The sequence below is a fragment of the Phyllostomus hastatus genome, unplaced genomic scaffold (genome assembly GCF_019186645.2).
Source record: "Phyllostomus hastatus isolate PE091 unplaced genomic scaffold, TTU_PhHast_1.1 phas_contig_58, whole genome shotgun sequence".
Classification (NCBI taxonomy): domain Eukaryota; kingdom Metazoa; phylum Chordata; class Mammalia; order Chiroptera; family Phyllostomidae; genus Phyllostomus; species Phyllostomus hastatus.
This window is the reverse complement of record NW_025333916.1, coordinates 26195605-26216942: the sequence shown is the minus strand read 5'-3', so window position 1 is coordinate 26216942 and position 21338 is coordinate 26195605. Positions and strand designations below refer to the sequence as shown.

General features: G+C 40.2%; 1 protein-coding gene across 5 annotated transcripts in view; it reads left to right on the top strand.

The window, feature by feature from the left end:
- The window catches only part of MAST4 (microtubule associated serine/threonine kinase family member 4), a 527976-nt gene that overhangs the window by 287708 nt on the left and 218930 nt on the right, over positions 1 to 21338 (top strand). For 2 of the 5 annotated variants that reach the window (XM_045848313.1, XM_045848310.1), the window contains exon 5: positions 59 to 94. The exons of the other annotated variants lie outside the window; for them this stretch is intronic. In XM_045848313.1, the coding sequence (XP_045704269.1) occupies positions 59 to 94 (36 nt within the window). The remainder of the gene's footprint in view (positions 1 to 58; positions 95 to 21338) is intronic. 5 annotated transcript variants of the gene reach the window in all.

Genomic DNA, 21338 nt, shown 5'->3' with positions numbered 1-21338 from the left:
AACACTTTTGTACCTATATCCTTACACACTGGTCCTTTTTTTTTTTTTTTTCCTATAGGATAGATTCCCAGAAGTGGAATTGCTTGGTCAAACGGTATGTGCTTTTTTAATTTTAATAGATGTTGCTAAATTATTTTCCCTGAAGGAATAGCAAATCATGTTTGCAGATAAGAGCATCCATTTCCTACATTCTCACCAGCATTGGATGCTATTGCTCCTTTCAATTCTTGCCAATCTTATCATCTTTGATCATTATTTTAATTTGCATTTTCTACACTACCATTGATGTTGAGTATATTTTCATATGTTTATTGTCCATTTGAATTTCTCTTTGCTTCATTTCATGCTCATTTCTACTGCTCATTTATCTATATTGTAATGTTTTGTTTCACAGTTCCAAGGAGCTATTTATTGTGTTTTAGAAATGTTAACACCCTGTCGTATGTATGCAAGTACATCTTTACAGTTCTTGTCTCTGTGTATATAATGCCTTTTGCCAAGTGAAAATTGTTTATTATTAGTCAATAAAATGTTTGTCTTTTTTTATTGTTTCTTATCTATTTTGCTCAGGGGGTGCCGTCCATCACAAGGTCATACAGATATTCTTTTAAATTTTCTTCCCCAATTTTTAAAACATTAAATCTTACTCCAGTTTTAAATTTTATACATGCTGTAAGGTAGGAGTCTTTATTTCCCCCATGGAAGATATCCAGTTACTTAGGTCAAAGTTATAACAAGAAATTTTATTTACACGGGACTGAAATGGTACCCTTGTCGTACAATACATTTGGATCATCTCTGGACTCTGTTCTGATACCCGTCCCTCTGTTTCTGTGCCGACACCATTCCATTTTGAATGCAGCGGCTTTTATTGAATGGTGGTGCCTGTAAGCTCTCTTCACTGGTCTTCCTTTCATACTTTTCATGGTTGTTTTTAACCATGTGCTTTCTCTTTTTTTCTCCTAAATTAAATTTTAATACTTAAATTTGGGGATTTGTTCTCTAAATGTTTTGAATATAAAAGGTAACATAACAATATGATAAATAAAACCCCCCAAATTAACATTTCTCTGGGGGATCTTAAAGACAACTCTTAATTTTAAATTCATGTTAATGTAGTAGTAATGTATTTGGGTTCACTGACAGTCTTAATTGCGTTTTTGAAACTTTAGTTGTTATAATATTAACATAATAAATACCTTTATGTTTTTCTAAAAGCATTTGAGATATTGGCACTAAACGCTAATACTGTCTGCAGTAAGCAGTAATAGTAATATTGTCTTACAAATGAACACATACAAGTATGTATGAGGTCTGCGTTTTGCTTGTGAAAGCAAAGAGACCTCCCCATGTAGGTGCCACCATGTTCACTTGGTTTTAGGAAAACAAACAAACAAACAAATAAAACCATTAGTTTGTTCTAAAGTCAAAAATGAAATGATGAATGATCAATGTATTGTGATTACTATTGAATGATATGCTTGGAAAGATTACAATTATGTTTTTAAAAATGAGATTCCCAGTACTTTCAATATTGTAATTCAAATAAATGGGTTGCTATGACATTTTTGTATGTATGTAAATATTAAATATAATTTAGAAAAGAGGGGGAAATTCATTAAACTTATTCATATTAAGTCCAAAACAGGACTTAGTAAATTTAGAGTTAAATTTAAATCTTCTATATGAACTTATATTCTTTATTAAATCAAAACCAAATATAATTTTTCTGTTCTGTTCTAAAGAAGTTGCTTTCTGGCCTCTATTCCATACTCATGTTAAGCCATCTTATAGGTACTCCCTGTACTCCAGTTTTGGTCTATAATATTACTTTCCACTATAGGGCATCAAGACTCTTTTTAGAATGTAACCAGATGCCATGATTGGGATAGGACAGTTTTATTGGTTTGAATAGGGTTTTTCCCCCCATAAAGAACAATAATGCTTTCCATGGTGTATGGAGGTTGAGCTATTAAGGACCAGTGAGCCATATTGAAGGCATTTCTGCTGGCCGGTAGTGGGGATTTAAGTGACAGAGAAATGGTGATTATAAGGCATTGGACAAGTTGAGCCTATCCGAAGTCGAGAATCAATCATGTTATACCAAAAGTGACAAACGACATAATGAATTGTGCGAATAACTAAAAGGCATGTCATATTGCCAAATAAGCTATATTTTGGTCAACTCAAATTGTGTTTCCTACGCTCAAGTTTTAATCATCATCAAAACTGACAGATGTGATAAACATAAATGTAAAAAGATATAGAGTCTATTTTAAATATAATTATGCGTGTGTGTTAATCTTAAAGCAAAATTGTTTTTAAGTATATGTAGGCTATTGTAGGAACTTAAAATCACAGTAAAAACAATAAAGAAGGGTGTCATAAAATTAATAATAAAGGAACGTTTCTTTTATAATACTGTCAAACACTGAAGCCTTTAATTTGCTCCAGAGCTGCCCAATTTTAAAGACTCTGGAAGGATAGAATTGTTTCAGTTAGGACAGAGAACCGCTCAGCTTTTATAAAACAAACAAACACAAACAACCATCTATGACTGAGGTGGGAGTGACTATAGGAGTCTGCAGGAAATAAACAAGATTTGTTTTTTTGTTTTAATTTTTATTATTCTTGAAGCCAGAAGAACTCTAGTGGCTGTGGGTACCAACGCATTCAGAAAGTCACTATAGAGGACTTGAAGCGATAAACTAGGAAGACATAAGCATTTGAATGATTAAAATAATGCTTATGAGACTTGAGGAACGAGGAAGGAGATGGCCAAAACAGCAACACTGGTAAAAAGACTCACATGCACTGATTTCAGTGAATCAGTTCTTGTGTTGAGCCCCTCTGCTTTACCTCAAGAGACTAAGCAGGTGATGATACAACTGTGCTGACTAAAAACTTACCTCCAAAAATACTATGTTGTGTAAGACCAGGGATATCTTTTCTGGACCTAATAAGATAAGGTGAACTGGAACCCATCTTAATTCATAGGTATCCTTAATCTAGATCAAATGGATGTAAAACAACCTTAAGTGATATTTACATTTAAAAGATGAAAAAAAGTCTTACAACTAAAAACTAAACAAAGCCAAATCAAGATATGTTTTCTACATATTAATGATCAGTTTAAGACTTGTGAAGGTTGCTTACCATTGGCCAAAATGGAACTCCACTTAACATTGTTCTAATGTGATATTATCCTCTTGTTCCTGTTAAAATGTTACCCTTGTTAAATATAACCTTTGTGTAGTTGTTACTATCTTAAAATTGTCTCAAAATATAATCTTACCAGTTTCTCATCTTTATTTTGCCTTGCTCCGCCACTGGAATATGTTAAACCTCCTACACGTAGGAGGTAGAAGAAAGCTTTGACACGGCAGGAGGTCCCCTGCAAGCATGTGACTCCCAGATTGCTTCAGTTTTAAGCAGGTCTGCCAGCAGGCGAGTGTAGAATCACCAGAGAAGATGTAGTTCTTCGGGAGTGAGGACCCGCTCTCCCTGGGCTCATTATAGAAATTATAAATCAGCTGTAATTGTGACCTAAGCACTTGGTTGTTCTGCTGCCAGGTCTTCTGGCCGTTTAGAAATGTGTTGAGACTGCTTCATTTGTTCAGAGGAAGCCACTGGGTCAGTAGTCAATGATCCGTATTCGCTGTGCCTTAAGGAGGAAGAAGCTGCCTCCTCTGGGAAGCCCCGTGTGTGCTGGGGCACATACTGCCAGCTGCATTTAACTTCCAGATTGTTAGGTCAAAGGATGACTTTTTCAAATGATGCAATTAAATTTGCCCCCTAGTTATTCATCCCCACAATATTTTTATACATCTAAATATTTAAATGTGAATCTCCTTGAATTTTCTGTTGTCATTGCTGCTAACAGTGACATTCTAATGAATGAAATAACTATTTGCAAAGAAAAGTAAAAAAATGCATGGGTCCTTTCTCCTAGGATTGGATTTATTAAGGGCCAACTTACTCTTTCTTAGAAAGGGACAGGACTATTGTAATGCATTGAATAGAAACTTCAAAAGTGAAGTGAACCTGTCAACGTGATGGAAAGTAAAGATATTTTAAATATAATTGCAGCTGTATTCAGTAGTGAAAAAAAAAAAGGCAAAGCATTTCTTTGTAATGCCATCCTGACGTGTGGAACATTTTGTAAGAATGAACAGAATATTCGCAGGCCGGAGGGCACCTCAGCATCCTCCAATTTAGGACAGCGCATGTCTCCCAACCCCCCATTTATCTGACCAGGTCTCCGCCAGATCTGTTAAGGCCCCTTCATTTTCATCTTCTGAGACATCCAGCCATGGAGCATAAGATCACGTTTGTAGGAACGCTGCGACTGAACAAATATTTTCTTTTACATGGTGCTTTCAGAAGAATTCTTTTATGTCCTCGGTGGCTAGGCTCCTTGGATGTCTGAACAATGAAGACTCAGTGAGCTATTTCTACACCAGAACCCCAGGAGCTTGCCAGACTTTGAAGTGGATTGCCGCACCTTGCGGGGCCACGGAAAAGTGGGGTTTTTCATAGTCCTTGCATTGATGTTGGCAAAGCCAGATGGCTTTGTAAAACGAGCCCCAAAGCAGTATAACTGATGAAAAGAAATGCCAGATAGTTGAAGGCTTTCATACCCAATGTGAGCCTGGCAGAAAGACATGTTCTCTTGGGGTACGTTGATATTGGGGGATCTCACTGTCTCCTCTTTAGGGGTCTGCCAGTGACACTTGGCATAGGTGTTGGCAGCAGGCACCTTCAACATACAGGTTGAAAAAATACCTCTGGCCAGCCATTGGGTGAGCTACCTGGAAAAGAAGTGAAGCTGGCCGGTGAGGGAAGCTCTCTGGCGGATGTAGGTACTTTCTGAGGTTGTGGCTCACCTCAAGTTACCCTCTTTTTATTGGGGCCGCATGTCTTGAAACCCCAAAGGTTGCAGCAACCCTCAGCCCTCTGTTGACTCTGTGGGGGATGCTGGAGTGCTTGCTTTTTTGGTGGCCCAGCGTAGAAATCTCTCTGTCCACGTTTGCAACCCTGAGCACTGGCCTTAACCTCAGAACACAGTCCTATATTTCAAGTTGTTGGGGGAGAGGGGGAGGCTGATGAAACTTGACCTTGTAGGCGGAGGGATTCAGAGTTGTAGCAAATTGTTGTCTGGCTTCATAACCTACTGTCCAATTATTGGGAAATGGGGTTTGGAGCAAAAGGAAGAAAAAGCTCATCTTAAGATGAGCTTTAAAAACCTGTCATAAAACAGGTAGCTGGCCCTGGGTCCAGTCGTTTTTCCATGGTCAGGAAACACTCGTGTCCTGCAATGCATGCTGCCTGATAGCAGTTTAAACGCCAGCCCCTCCCCATGCAGTTTGCTCTCTGCTCCATCTCCTTTCACTGGCACAGGAGATTTAGTGGTGCTTTCTGCCAGCGTAGTGGTGACCAAGAACCAGGGATCCGCGTTTCATTGAAATAGCTAATTTCAGAAGAGTTTGTACATTTTGACCTCTCTAAACTTCTGCGGGTCCTTTCACAGAGGGAAGTAATTCAATCCTGGAGGCATTTCCAAGAATTGTTTTTGGAGAATACACTGATATGTATCCCTATTATTATGGTGTCTCTCTCTCTGTCTTTTTTATTTTTTTTTTTTGCTACTAATGTAGAATTTATAGTATGATAATAAGTTAGGGATAATTGGTCTTTGTAGAAAATAGTAATTTGAATAATACTTCTGTCAGTCACACAGGTGATCATTGTAGAGGAACTAGAAACCACAGACAGGAAAAAAAATGCATTGTAAATTACGCCCATCTTATCACTTAAAGAAAAGATCGTTTAAAAAAGCAGAGAATTGAGCTTACCCTCGTATCTTTTGATGCATCAAACAGCTTTTTTCTTGATGTATTTTCAGCATTACAGTCTCTTGGCAATTAAGAAATGGGTCAGCACTTTATTTTACCATGAGCATTCTTAGATCATAAAACATTATTTTTCCTGACTATGTACATTATAGAAATATATAGAAGTATAAAGAACAAAAGTTTCTACTCAAAATTTCATCTCACAAGCATTTTATTATATTTCTTTTGGGGCTGTTTTCTAAATCCTTGTTACTTGATGACTACTGATGCTTCACATGCATTTTCCTCCCAGCTGGCAAATACTTTCTCGAGCTGACCAGACATATATGAGCTGGGGGTCCGGGTTACCCACAGAATTTGCTGTGTTTCTAAACAGAAGCAGCCAGGAGAGCAAAGTTCTGCTCCAATGGTCACGTAAAGCTGTGTAGGGTACTGAGGCATTTCCTTACTTTCAGTAATTCATTTTACAAAATTCCAAATGGTACCATTTTTTTTTCCTACAGTTGTTGGCAATATTTGTTTAGGTTCAGGGAAGCCAGCACGTTTGATGTGCAGGAAATCACTCTGAACAACACATTTTAATAGGTTCCAGTACTCAACAAAGAGATGCTATATTCATTTAGGGAATAGAACAGATTTTCTTTGTTTTGCTTTAACACTTGGGGCTTCATAAGATTTCCCCAGAAACCTGCGCTGCAGCCATTCTCAGCCAAATTGTGATTTGCAGAGTGATTTATTGATCAGGGAGGGTTTCCCGGAGCGCCTGAGGATCCGTCATTAGTGGAGCTCTGTGCTTGCCGTCCTGCCGGAATGGAGGCTCCCTGGGGCCAGGGGGTTCTGCTCCCTGCCGCATCCTCCATGCCTGGAATCAGCCTGGCCCGGAACAGTCGTTTCATGAGTATCTGTGGAATATTGTTCTGTGTGTTTTAAAATCACATATCTGCCTTACTGCTGAGCACATTCACGGACTAACCCGTGAGTGGATTGAGCAGTTATTGAGCTTCTGCATTTAGTTGCTCAGGCTTTTGTGAAGGACTGTTGTGCCATGCTGCAGATATGATGGTGAACTTTGGGTCCTCTACTTAACATACTTGAGTTTAGTGCGATTTTATTTATATCTTTTGTGAGAACAGATCAAAGTGATGGGTTCATGCCTGATTAATGTTTTAATGTTTTCCCAGCCTTTTATATAAAGGAGTGCAATTTAAATTTAGTGTCATTCTAAATTCTAATTTGTCTACTTGGGGTTTTTGTTGAGGTGCGTTTTAAGTGTGAGTGATGCAGGCTTCCCTTTACCAGTCTGACTGGAGGACTGCTGGAAATAGCTATTCCGAGTGTATTTCTCATTGGCCTGGCTTGAATTCCTCATATCGCAGCTGTGCTGGAGAGAAGGGGGGCAAATAGCACAGGTGAACAAAATTGATATCAGGTGATAGGAATAAAATTAAGCTATTTTCAGTTTAATCCCATGGTGTGAATTACTGTCATGGAATGAATACATGTATCTGATAATTGTTCTTTTGTTAGCTGAGGGAAATAAAGAGATAGGAAGGGTTTTAAAACAGTAACCGATGAGACTATGAGCAAGGGGCACCATCATTTTAAGTGGATTGTTTTTATAGTCAAAGTATAAAAGTGTGTAGGAGAGATGAAAATGCCAAGTTCATGTCGTAGGTTGCCTCTTGAGGGGAAGAGGGGAGCTGCGGTCAGGGAGGGGGTTCCGGGGGCCCTGAAGAGTCCTGTTTGATCGATCAGGTTGAGTAGTCGATATGTAGGCAGGTGTTCGTTATGTTATTCCCTTCCTAGGTTTTTTAATAAAAACATAAAAATAAGAAATGGAGAGTAGATATGCGTGGAAGTGAGAGTTCCTCTAGTTCACTTTCAGCATTAAAAAGTTTAGCTTTCTGCACCAGCTTTTACAGCCTCCTTCATTTCCAGTGTTTTCTGGACAGACCTGTGCCCACCAGTGTAGGAGAGGGAAAGAATGGAGAGGTGTTGTGGAGGCAGAGAAACATGCTGAAGAGACACTGAAAAATAGGATCCACTCAGATACTGGATCATCGGAGGTGAGCAATTACAATGCCTCCCAGTACTTACTCGTTTGCTCTTACTCCTCTTCCACTCCGATAGTTCCGCTTCCGCTTCCGTAGCCTTTGGGTGGCTTCGTATCTGTGCGGGTCTGTCACCTGCACAGACTTTGAAACACAGGTGCCCGATTTAGCTGCGTCTGGCGTCTCATCAGCTTGGTCATAATGACAGGTGATCCTTGTTAGGTGAAAGGTCCTGAGACTTTCCCTCACTCTTACCCTGGCCGGCCATCAGTGAATGTTCCTGAAGTCCTTCCAGGGATCCGCGCAGCTGGAGCCCCAAGCACGTGAATTTTAGTGGCTGAAAAGGCTGGGCCTCGAGACTAACTGGAGGCACACACAGGGTGTGGACACTTGAGAGGAAGGAAGCATTGTGCTGACCCCGGGAGGTGGGTGAAGGTGCTCCTGCCACCTCATGTAGCAGTTTGCTAGGGCTGCTGTAACAAAGTGCCACAAGCTGAGTAGCTTAAGCAACAGAAATTTCTTGTCTCACAGTTTTGGAGGCCAGAAGTCCAACATCAAGATGTCATAGGGTTGGGAATTCATGAGGACTGTGAGGGAGAATCTGTCCAGGTCTTTCTCCCACCTTCTGGTGGGTTGCTGGTACTCTTTGGTGTTTCTGGGCTTACAAATGCATCGCCTTGGTCTCTGCCTTCATTGCTACATTGCATTTTCCATGGGTGCATTGTATCCAAATTTCCCCATTTTACGGGGACACAGTCATTTTGGAGTAGGGTCCACCCTAATGACCCCATCCTAACTTGGTCATTTTCAAAGACCCTGTTTCTAAATAAGGTCACATGCACAGGTACTGGGGGGCTCGGGCTTCAACATCTGTTTGGGGGAGGCACAGTTGAACCCACATCTCCTGCCCGTTCCTTCTCATCCCACTGCTCAAACCTGGAAGGCAGAGTCCACCCTCCAGTAGGCAGGTGTTGTGCGCACTGTGGTCTGTGGAATTTCTCCCCCTTTTCTCACTAATTTCCTCTGAATGGGCACCGTAGCCCTGCCGACAGAGAGTGAGAGGACTGTGGAGAAACACAGGGACGAGACAAGTTACTTGTTAGGGAGATAGCAATTGAAGGTGCATTTGCCAGAGAACAAAGCCAGGGAGAAATATGAGTTGCTCCTTGCTACTGTTTCTTTTTCCTTCTATCCAGGCTCTTTGCACACCTCATTAGAGCAAAGACTTATCTATTGAAATCCAATCAATTCCACTTTAGATGATGGCAAATGAATACTATTTCTACTACATTACATGTGAAATAGGGCTTTGTGGATAAACCTGGAAACCTCCCCATAGTTTATAACATTGTTTCTCTGAGAATGTGGTCTGGTATCTTAACCACACAGCTGCCCCTTCAGCGCACAGCCCAGTGTGTTGCTGGGATGAGCTGGGGAAGTGGGGTTGGACAGGACTAGAGGGCGCGGTAGCTTTCTCCCTCCCACACCAGGGTCACGTGGTGGAGGGTGGGGTGGCAGAGAGATGCAGAGGGACATTCTAAGCAAGGCTGCTCCCTGCTAGGAGGCTGACACCTCCCTTGGCAGTGGTGTCTTTTTCATGGGCAAGGGTGGACCTTCAGGTGTCTCAAGGATTCTCCTGAGATGGGTTCACATCCAGAATTAAAACTCACTAAGACACTGGCAGAAACATCCAGCTGCATACCTTGTATCCATAATCCCTTCAGCTTTCCTGATCAAACTCTGATTTTTGTCAGGGTGGTAATATACTCAACTAAAAGACCATACCAGCCTGCTTCCCTCACAGCTCAATGTAGTTATAGTATGACATTTTGGCCAATAAAATCTAAGCAGAAGTTGCTCAAGGGATATAAGTTGCTCAAGTCTGAGGATCCTTTTTCTATTGTAGTTCTACTGCCTCCTTCTTATATGGAATGAGTTTGTGTTGGCCAGATCTCCAGCAGCCATGTTGTTCCATGAGGGGAACACAAAGGAAGACTACCTACTAAGGATGATAGAACTGAAAGGTAGAAGTGGTTTAAGTCTGATGATTTGGTAGCCAGCACAGCAGCCCTGGACTTCCTCCTTCTGGGCCTGCTTTGCGTAAGAAGCAATAAGCTATTTTGTTTAAACCATATATTTAAGTTACCAATTATATGCAGCTTTAGCTATACCTAATCCTGACCTGATCCAGAGACCCCTCCCCCTCCCCCCGCCCCACTTCAGAAAGCCAGATCACTGCCCTTTAAGGTATACAGTGTATCAGAAGGCAAAGGCTGGTACAAGGAGATGGAAGCAAAGAGAATTTCTTCCTAAGATCTGAAGAAGTAGCCCACTGGGCCCCAGGACATCCTCCCCCTAGATATCTTTTATGTGAGGTGGAAGGAAGACTCCAACACTGTTCCCTTTAACTGATTCCTTATTTATTCAACACGCTATTTCCTAGTAGCATACATGGTTTCAGTCATTACTGTTTTCTGCCAACTCACTCTCAGTTTCAGGAGCAACCCCATCTTGGCAGTGCTGCGCTGTTCTGAGTGCTTCGTTGCTTTTTACCGTTGTTTCGGAAAAAGTTGAATAGAAAAACAGAACAGAACGTGCTGATACCAGTGATTAGGAGTGGTACTCTCATAAACTTCATGCAGCCGACACCAGAGAGAAATTATTTGACTTTGAGAAAAGGATGACTGTTTAGCTTCAATCAGGCATTCATTGTCCATGGGCCGGTGATGAGCGCAGTCGACTGCGAATGAAAAGAGCAAAATTAAAGGATGTGGACAGATTGGAAGTGTGTCCGTGAGGGGCGTATGAGGAATAACTAGGAAGTTGGGGTTTTTTAATCTCTTAAGGAGTGAAAAGTGCCCTGATAATATATATTTGCCTCTGACATGTTTTCAGGGATGTATGAAGCAGGCAAGTAGAGAATTGCCTTTGTATGTGGATTCGCTATCTTTTTGTAACTGATTCTCTGGTATGGTATAATGAATTGGGAGGAAGCAAGGGTGAGTACGCCTGCTTCAGGACAGCCCCACAGTGGGTCTGTGAGGAAGGAGAGGCAGAAATTTATAAAATTGCTGTGGCAGAACTAAGGTTATATACTTGGTGTTGTGGTGGAGACCCATTCCACACAGTTGTGTAGGCTAAATAAAGGTTATCCCAAAGTTCTCTTGATCCATCTTGAATTATTCATGCTCCTCTGCATCTCTGGGTTCACACCTGGTCCCTAGAGACACATTTTCATGGAGGTCCAGATTTAGAGGAAACATATCTCCTTAGAACTTATTTTACTGAACAAGGTGAAGTCATTTTCTAAGTGTCCCATTTAACGCCACAGTGATGTGAGACCCTGAAAAATGTCTATTGCTTGAGGAACTCAGAAGGCAGTTAATACTGCCAATTTATACTTAAAGTATATAAAATATCATGTTTTCTCAATGGGTATGCTTTATTTTCATGACATTTCAAATATTCAGCAGGGCTTTTAAAGGACCACTTCTAACCTCAGTTCCTATTACCTATTTTCTCCAAGCTATTGAGTTTATCAGTTTTATATTCACCTTTTCTGGTGCTTAACAGGATCCTAAATTTTTTGTGGTGGGAGAGGAATTTTGCACTGGTTTGGGACAAATGTCTTCATTCTCGCTTTTTTTTTTTAATTTTAAAGGAGAGGATGGGAGAGTGGCAAGTTTGGTGAAAAAAAGAGCCTATCTAACTCTGGTTCCAACAGCTCCTAACACATTCCTGAAGAAGTTATTGTTAGTTCTGACTTATTAGCAGATGAGATTGGGCATGGCATTACACTGGATTTCAGTGGTTGATTTCCTCTTGTTCATCTGCAGCAATCTAGAAAGTTTGGAAATTGTTTTATTTATCTCTACTCTCACAACATCCATCACCCAAAATACTCGGGTCACACGAGGACAGCGTTGCTGCCAGGAAGGCGCGAAGATGCTGTAAAAAGGGGTGGCATGCGGTGTCTCCACTGTGGGGCTCTCATGGATGCGCAGTGAAAATGCCCATTAGCGCGGGAAAGCCGACAGCCGGCCCTTGTGGGCGGGTATCGCCGGTCTTCCCAGTAGCTGGCAGGGCCCCAGTGCCACGTTGTCTTCAGGAAATGAGGGCAGCGCTACAAAAAGCGGTTAGTGTCCAGCATTCTGTTTTCAGAAGTGGGGATGGAGGCTGTCTGCAAACGCTAGCCCAGCTGGTGGGAGATGCCCCTGTAACATACTGACCACCTTCCATTAGCGCCTCCTGGATTGCTGTGCGTAAAGTCTTCATCAATGAGTTCTTTCTATAGATAAGTCTGTTTGCCGAACTTCACTCTGGGTTCTTTGAGAGGCTTCTGGAGATGAGGAAGTAAGAAATCCTCATCAGGAAAAGCTGTGTCACTTTTCCTGGGAAAGATGCCAAAACCTCATCAGTTTGATAAGAGATTGGCCTTTTCATTGGGAATTCCTGGGCAGGAAGAGCAGGGCTCAGCCTGAGAAGTGAGTGTTTTGTTTTAACCTGTAGTTTGTTGATTCAAATAGTAATTTAAAATGTTTTTTTTTTCTTAAATAGAAGACTGGTTTCGTTAGTTTTATTCTAGTTGGGCGGTGTGACTTGAGGAGTGGCAGAGACAGAGAACTCTAGGCCGCCCCACAGCTTGTGTATTTCAGGGAATAACATGGTTGGCTTTCTGAGGAAGATAAAAAGGGAGAAGTGGAGAAGAAAGAAGGTGAAATAAACTTGTGTTAAAATTGTGCTTGCACTTTGAGTTAAATTCCTTGCATGGCTGGTTCTTACTCAGGACCATAAGTGATGAAACCCTCATCTGAAAGCTGCGATATAAATCGAGTAGGCAATGAAGGTTTGCTCCACGTTGGGGCTGATAATCAGCTGTGCATGGGTCATTAGTTCTGTTCCTCAGAGCATGTCTGCAATCTTTGATATCTGCTTAAGTTATGTAAATAATTTGCACAGTTTTTATTATGATTTTTCTATTAATCTTTGCAGAGTGAAATTTGATGTTTTCTCTATGACAAAGCATGAAATTTAGCAATTAAATCCTTTTATTTATTCAGAGTGTGAACTCAAATAAATAAATTTCAAGAAAACGTTGTGTTGGGGTTTTTAAAATTTCACGTAGTGGTTCTTCTATAACCAGTAAATGTAACTCTCCATAATTATTTCTAATCTGATAGTTACATATTTTAATTCTCACTTACCCAGGAATAATATTTTGAAACTCATAGGTACTGGAAAGCCAGGAGTCTTTGACCTTTCAAAGGCTAATGTGTCTAACCTTTTGTATATCTCAAGTTCTTATCACTTATTACCACATTTAACCACCCATGGTTCTGTCCATATCTCTAATTGGAGTAAATTAAGTACTCATATTACTGATACCTCCCTCTGCCAACATTGTGTATATATATATATGCCCCTCTTATATAGAAAACTTTGATAAAAATATTTCTGTGATGATGAGCTTTTTTTTTTTTTATGATTTGACTCCTTACAAGTGAGATCATAAGATTTGGAATTGAATTTGTATTTTTACTTGTATTTGAGCAAAATTTCCCCACCAAACCTGTTAATAGTTGTTCCTAATTCTACTCACCTAACAAGTTATTTTTAAATTTTCTGGTCACTACTTATTTTTTTCCTGGTTGCATGTCATTGTCTCATCTCCACTTATTTTTTTTTAAGATTTTATTTATTTATTTTTAGAGAGGGAAGGGAGGGAGAAAGAGAGAGAGAGAGAGACATCAATGTGCGGTTGCTGGGGGTCATGGCCTGCAACCCAGGCATGTGCCCTGACTGGGAATCGAACCTGTGACACTTTGGTTCGCAGCCCGCGCTCAATCCACTGAGCTATGCCAGCCAGGGCTCATCTCCACTTATTAATTTAATAGGATAATTCACCTCCTATAGACTATTTTTATTCTCTAATTATTTAGGTGTTCTCATCCTGGGATGTGTGGGCAGCTTTCTGGAATCTGTGGACTCCCTCAGATTGTATAAGTGTGTGTGTGTGTGTGTGTGTGTGTGTGTGTGTGTGTGTGTGTTGTATAGCTTTCATCTGATTCTCAAAAATCTCCTCAACTGCTCAGAATTAAGAGAGACAATTTTTGCCCTGTCTGGTATGGTTCAGTGGGTTGGGCATCATCCCACAAACCAAAAGGTCGCTGGTTCAGTTCCCAGTCAGGGCGCATATCTGGGTTGCGGGCTAGGTCCCCAGTTGGGGGTGTGCAGGAGGCAACTGATCGATGTTTCTCTTACACATCAGTGTTTCTTTCCCTCTCTCTCCATCCCTTCCTTTCTCTCTAAAAATTAAAAAAAAATAAATCTTTAAAAAAACAAGGACTATTTTGTTTCCTTCAGATGGAGGACTTTTTCCCTCTACCTAGATTTTAAGCTTCCGGGGGCAGGACACTTGCCTCACACTTGTTCTGCATGGCGTGCGCAGCAGCAGAGCAGCGGTGTGCAGGACCGCTGCCCGGTCTCAGTGCCTTGAGAACCATGTGGTTTGAGACCTCACGAGTAGACGTGTTCTAATTTGAGTGATGTGTGAACTTTTTGAAAGAAATTTTTTTTTCACACCCACAATGTCAATTTAACATGTTTAATTTAATGATAACTGTGTACAAAGGAGATGGTCACATGTATGCTTGTGTTTAAGTTTTACCACCACAACAGAAGCAACACAACAGAACTGCAAAGAGTAACGTTTAAAATAGCAATATCAATTCCACGTTACATACTGATGAAGATACTTTGCTGAAACTAAGTTATACTTAGCAATCTGAACATGCTGTGGCCTGCTACAGTGCCTGCTCCCTCCCTTTGTGTGTGTTTGAATTGGCATGTTTACCATATACAAAGGGAAGCCCTGTTCTTCTCTGACTTTTCTGATAAAAAGCCTGGAGTGACAGTTCCCTTGTGCTCCCTGAGATCATGTGGCCCTGAGAATTTTCAGCATTCAAAGTGTAGGCCTCTGGCCATTTCTCATATGCTCAGGGCAATTGAAACAGCAATGCCTGGCGGACCTGGAGGTGGCCACAGTGGCCCCATGGTGCTGAAATTGCAGAGCAGTCTGACGTTACAGGGTAGTCATTACACAGTTTGTGTTTTTTTAAGACTGTTAATGAAATGTCAACAAAAGTTTAAAAAAATGTTCAAGTATTTTTATGTCCCTAAGAATCTTACTCAGATTCCAGTGTGAGGAGCACTGGCATAGACTACATGAAGGGCCACATTGGTGTAATTACGATACTTCTAGTGCCTTAATGGACATGACTTGATATCTAAGTGGACTGATTTAATATTACTTAAAACAGGTGAGCCTAGGTTTAATTGATCCTTGTCTTCATTCTCTTTACTGAAATAGCTATTTGTACATAAACTTTGTATTTAGTCTTAGTAGTCTCTTATACAAAATCCAGCCTTGCTTTTAGCTCTCTCACCTGCTGCAGGCAGACTAACCTGGCGGCAAAGAGGGCAGGTGGGGAGGAGTGTTGGCAACCCGAGTCTCAGTGAGTTAAAAGTTGGTGGACCTCTGACGTGAGTGGAAACCTGCTGCTCTTTACTTGGGGATTCCTTACCATCTCTGAAGCTGTTTTCCCAAAACATCTGTGACGCGGATACCGGCCCACAGTGTCCATGGCATTAAGGATGAGATACGAAACAAGTTCGCATGGACTACTGAGTCCTGTGGAGGAAAAGGGATGGCTCGGCCACTCTCTCAAGAGGAGAGCATCCTTACCCTCATCTTGACAGGCACTTGTTGGGTTTAATTTGCATAGGAATACTGGGTGTATACATAAAACTCTTCAATCATTGTTGGGTAGAAATGATTAAATAATAGATAACATTCAAAGGAACTCCTAGGGCCTATTTTGAGTCAGGGTCAAATAGCTAAAGGGCCATAAAACTTTGAGGAACAAACTTACTTCCTGCTTGATCCCTTATCATTTAAATTGAGGGTATTAGCAGAGTAGTTTTCATAGGATTTTATGCATTCTTTCTTAGGCCTGATCGCCCTGGGGAGCCTGCCTTTTCCAGCACAGGGTGGCACCCATCTCCAGCATTGTTTCAGGCTTAAGTCATTGTTTCAGGCTTAAGTCAGGCAGGGGAAGTAAGGCAGCCAGGAGATTAGGAGACTTCTTGCAGACAGAATGAAGACTCAGGCTATGTCAAAGCTGAGGGGCAAGGGTCCATCACCCCTTTTTTCCACAGCCCCCCAAGTCCTTCCCTGGGGCCCCCCATGATCATGCCTGTCTTAGGTCGTCCCTCCCTTACCAATCATTGACTAACCAATCAAGCATTGGGGGCCAGGCAGGGTGAAGTAAAAGGAGCAGAGGTGGCACCCCTGCCGGGGAGATAAGCTTTGTCTCCTTAGTAGCTTATGGTCGAAAGGTCTCTCACTCAGCCTTAGCCATGGGGGGTGGTTACAGCTCCTAAAACCAGGCAGGGCAGTTCCCAACACATCTGTATTGGGAAGCAATAACTGCTATAATTAAGATCATATGCTGTTTTTAGGTAAGCCCTCTCTTCTAGTCTAGTTCTGTCGCTTCGTAGCAATGTGCCTTTGCCTCCATTAACATGGTGACAATAGAAATAGGATGATCATGAGGATTCAGTTGACACAGTGCATCAAAAATGCTCTGCACGGTGCTTGGAAATAAATGTTTGCTGACTCTGACTAGTATTCCTAGGACTATAAGAAAGATATTCAAAGTATTTCACTTTTGACTCATTGTACACAGAGTGGAAAAGTAAAAGTCTAGGAAGAGGCTTCCCCATTTCTCAAGTTAGACTTTGATGCTATGTGATGTTATTAGCATAGCAGTTGATGCATATTATTATTATTATCATATTATTATTATTATTAACTCTTTATAGGAGAAATTACTCTCTCCCAAGTGTCTGTGGAGGCCAGTCATGTTGGAACCTTGCAACCTTCTTGCTATCCAGGGACTCTGCCCTTCTGTCCTTTTCCAAGCTAGTCATCCTCAACTCCTTTAAATTTTCTGAGCCACTTTTCCAATTTTGTCCTTTCCTCTCTGTCCTGGAGGACCTCACAGCAAGATTTGCCAGGTCAGCACTCAGTGACACTCAGTCCTAATGCTGCTGTAACTACGTTTGCTGCCATTGTTCCAGCTTTGTGCTCCCTAGTTGCCAGGTGCTTCTCCATAGACATTTGCCTCAGTGTCCCTACTTCCAGGCGAGGATGCATTATCTCTGTATTATCTCTACCCACCTTATGTGAAAACCAAGGCCCGGAGGTGCTGAGTAGCTTGCCTAGGTTTGCATCGCTCCTTTGACTTCTCCCTTTATTTCTTGTCCTTCTGCTGTTCCCATCTTAAAAGAAGAAGGTGTTAGTTTGGGGGTCGTGCATTTGGGGTGAATTATATCAGTGGAAGCTTATTTGTGTTACAAAGAAGCCTGAATTTAAATCTTGGCTTTACCAGTTAGTAGCTAAATGCCCTTGGGCAAGTTACCTAACATCTCTGGTCTTCAGTTTCTTCACCTAGTCAATAGATACGGTCATAATGGCACCTGAATCATGGATTATTATGAAGATTAAATGAAATATTTTTTCAATTGATTCCATTTGCCTTCCTAGATATAAAATTATAGCATGCACAAATAACAACATATATTCTTTTTTCCAATATTTTTACCTGATTTTTAACTGACATACTGCATTGAACCCTATTATCAAATAAATGTTATGTAATGACATGGTAGGTGGTCTGTTTCTGGAAAGTTTCTAATGCCTTATTAAGATAAATGTAAACAGTTAGTATGAAATACAATCTGTGAGTATAAGGATTACTACCATGAAAAGGGCCATATACTGAACTTTATAAAAAAGTTACATAGTAATTTTGTCACATAGTGCCTTCTTCATATTTAATTATGTTGCTTGCTGTCCAGAGAGAGAGAACAGCTGCAAGACGTGAATGCATTGCCTGGACTTAATGCAGCCGACCCTTGTAATCAGGAGGACTCTGTTTGGGTGGGTCCTACAGTGAGCTTGCTCCTTTCTGTGTTCTAGTCATGAGTTTGGAGAGGCATTGGGCAAAGACCCACGGTACTCTCCGCTGAGTGCCCTAGAAGACCTCTGCCCTAGAAGCAGGTGAGCACTCGAAGTGTGCAGTTTTGGTCACACCAAAATTGTGACCAACCTGGAATCAGCTCAGGCCACACATGGATTAAGGTGATGTATCCCAGCAGATGGAGAAGAACGCTCTGTGGTAGAAAATGTCATTTGGAATATGCATTCTCAGTGGAAGGTAATATCTCACCCAAGCGGGTAAGAATGGATTCTTCAGGGGTGAAAACTCTTGAATATTATAATTGTTTGGGGTCCTTCAGGGGTTCACAATACATAAATGCATGGCTATACAGTGTACATACGTACAGTGCCCATATAAAATGTCATGGGCAGAGTGGGGAAACACTGATTTAGACCCTCTTCTGTTTTTAATTACAGTACCTGATAATCAAAAGTGGTGGATGTACCTCTGAGAGACAGGAAGGACCAAAGGGCCAGAAGATGAGACAAAGGAGAGACAACATAATTATAGTTTCAGTATTGCTCCAGAGATGGAAATTAGAATGTAGGGACTTAACAGTAATGTGATTGACATATTAAAGAAAAATAGGTAAAAGTTTAGAAAATGTCACCAGAATGTTGAAAATTATAAAAAAAAGAGCAAATAGAAAATTGTGTAACTGAAAAATACAATATCTGAAATTAAAAACTGTATGGATAGATTAGATACAGCAGAAAACAGGATTAGTAACCTGGAAGACAGGTTAATAGAAAATATCCAAATGAACCACAGAGATGAAGTAATATATACCTGCATTTCTACTAGCTAATGATTTGAGAAGAATCACCTTTTTCCAAATCCCTTATAACAATAAGTATTTTAACATTGTTTATATTTTGCCAATTTATGTGTAAAGTGATATTTCATTGTTGCTCTAATTCACATTTCATTCACTAGCAAAACACTTTATCGGATTTTCACTTTTTTTTGCCATGTCGATATTCTTTTTTAAGAAATATCTATTTATGTATTTGCCATTATATTTCTGCAGCAGTTTGTTTTTCTTATCAATTTTTACATTTTTGTATATGAAATATAATGTTTCATATCCATCACAAACGTATTTTCTAGATCTATATATAAAACATCTGTGATTAATATGCTGTTTAATTTTGAAGCAAAAAACATCTGGATTTATATGTTGAGAATTATACCGGAAGATTATATAATAAAAAATGGCTTTCACAATATAATTCCAAACTATGTTCACAAGAATATAGTTATTGTTTTCTATATTCCAGATTGTCTTATGTATATTTGTATGCATGTATTTATAATTACTCTGTATTTAGCTTGTTTGACAAAAGCTCTTGGAAATTCTTTAAGTTCTCAGTTAAGTTTCTTCATGACTTTCTTCTCGTACTTAATTATGTCTGGTTACTTTATGCCCAGGAATTAATTAATATAACCATCGTTTGAATTGCAAGTTAAGCATTTATTTAGCTATAATTAAGTAGCTAATAGCTTTTATGCAGTTTCAGGTTATCGTGAGAGTGTGTCTGCGTGTGTGAGTGAGAGAGAGCAAGTGTGCTGGTCCCTTGCACGAAGATCTCAAGTCGTTCGATTATTGGCATACTTATGCACAAACACTGTACAGAGATTTCTCCCTGTCGTAGTGGAGTACCACGATAGGCATCGTGCCTCTGTTTCATTAAGGCTAACTCTGTCATGAAAGGTAGTTCACCTAAGAATTCCTTACTTATTTTGGCTTTGGAGACTGACCAGCCCAGTTCACCACTTATGACCCCACTTAACCTCGGACAAGGTAAATAAGCTCTGTAGGTCTGGATTTCATGACCAATTAATTGAATCTGATAGTAGTATGTACCTCATAGAATTAAATGTGAAAATGCATGTCAGGTGCTAGCTGAGAGCGAGCACGTAGCAGTGGAAGCGGTGGTTAGCATTTCTAGTGAAACGTGCCTGTTCGCACTGTGGTCAAGGTCCAGAGTGGTGGACAGAGAGCTGCCAGACCTGAAGTGCCACGGTCCCACACTGAGAGTGAGGAGTAGTTAAAGATTCTTCCCTGTTTTCTAAGGTTGTCACTGCTTTCAAAAAGTAAGCAGTGACTGCAGGGAAGTTTCGGGTGCCTAGATAGCTTTCAAGGTCATTATCTTGTGGATTCTACAGGATAACAGTTGAAATATACTTATAAAAAATTAAGATAGCAGATTTCAGCAGGATCATTTAATGAATGGCATGGTGAATTCACCTTCTCAAGTTTTGTCTTTAGGCAAAAATTATTATTAATAGTATTTAAAACTTTTGAGTATTTATTTGAATATTGCCACTCTATCCCTGGAATGTGGGTTATCAATTATAGTGCTGAAGAAAATGTATGTTTGTAGAAATACAGTATGCTGTCTTTTCCCTATGGTAGCATTCTGAAATGTTTTGAGGCTACGTTGATGCACGTACTTTTATTGACTGATTGATTGATTTTAGAAAGAGAGGAAGAAGTGGGAGGAGAGAGAGAGAGAGAAGAGAGAGAGAGAGAGGAATATCTATCTATTGTTCCATTCCTTGATGCATCCATTGGTTACCTTCTGTATGTGCCTCGATGGGGATTGAACCCACAATCTTGGCGATCAGGATGACGCTCTAACCATCTGGGCCACTGACTGGGGCTATACTTTTCTTTTTTCTTAAGAATCAAAGTTAGAACATGATAAATGGTAGAAATTTCAAAATAATTCTGAAGTAGCAAAGGTATGCTTTGAATTCACCGGTCTTCTCTAAGTCAGTTTCAGTTTTCAGGTAATCCCAAGGGTTCTTGTGAAGTTAATACAGTGTATCTTCCATAGATGTTGAGACTTTTTAAAATACTGGTAACCCTCTCCCTACTTTTTGCTTTATGGATTTGTTGGAATTGATATATATAATTCCTATTCTTAAAATGTTGTGGGGATATTTTCTGATTTTGCTATTTAAAAAAATAGCTCACACTCTGTATTTTTTTTCAGAATGTCTTAGGTACAGCTAATTCCTGTATTGCCATACTGATTTCATTGCATCGATTTCTAAAATAATATCTTTATTTTCCCGCCAATAGAGAAAATTGGTTCTGAGTAGCCTATATGATAAGCAATAAGTTTTATTATTCTGTATAATTGTTTCAAAGGTCACTGAGTGCTTTTAAAATAAATATCTTTAAAAGCCACTTCTGGATTATACCCTTTTGCTAGTTGAAAGATTCTATCATGATAGTGAAGGTGAAACTTTTATTAAGTGGGTGGTAATTTGGCTTTAAATTGAAACTCTGTTAGAATAGTAGAAGACACTAGAACTTTTTTCTAAATAAAACTGTTTCTTTACAAGAGGTGACATTT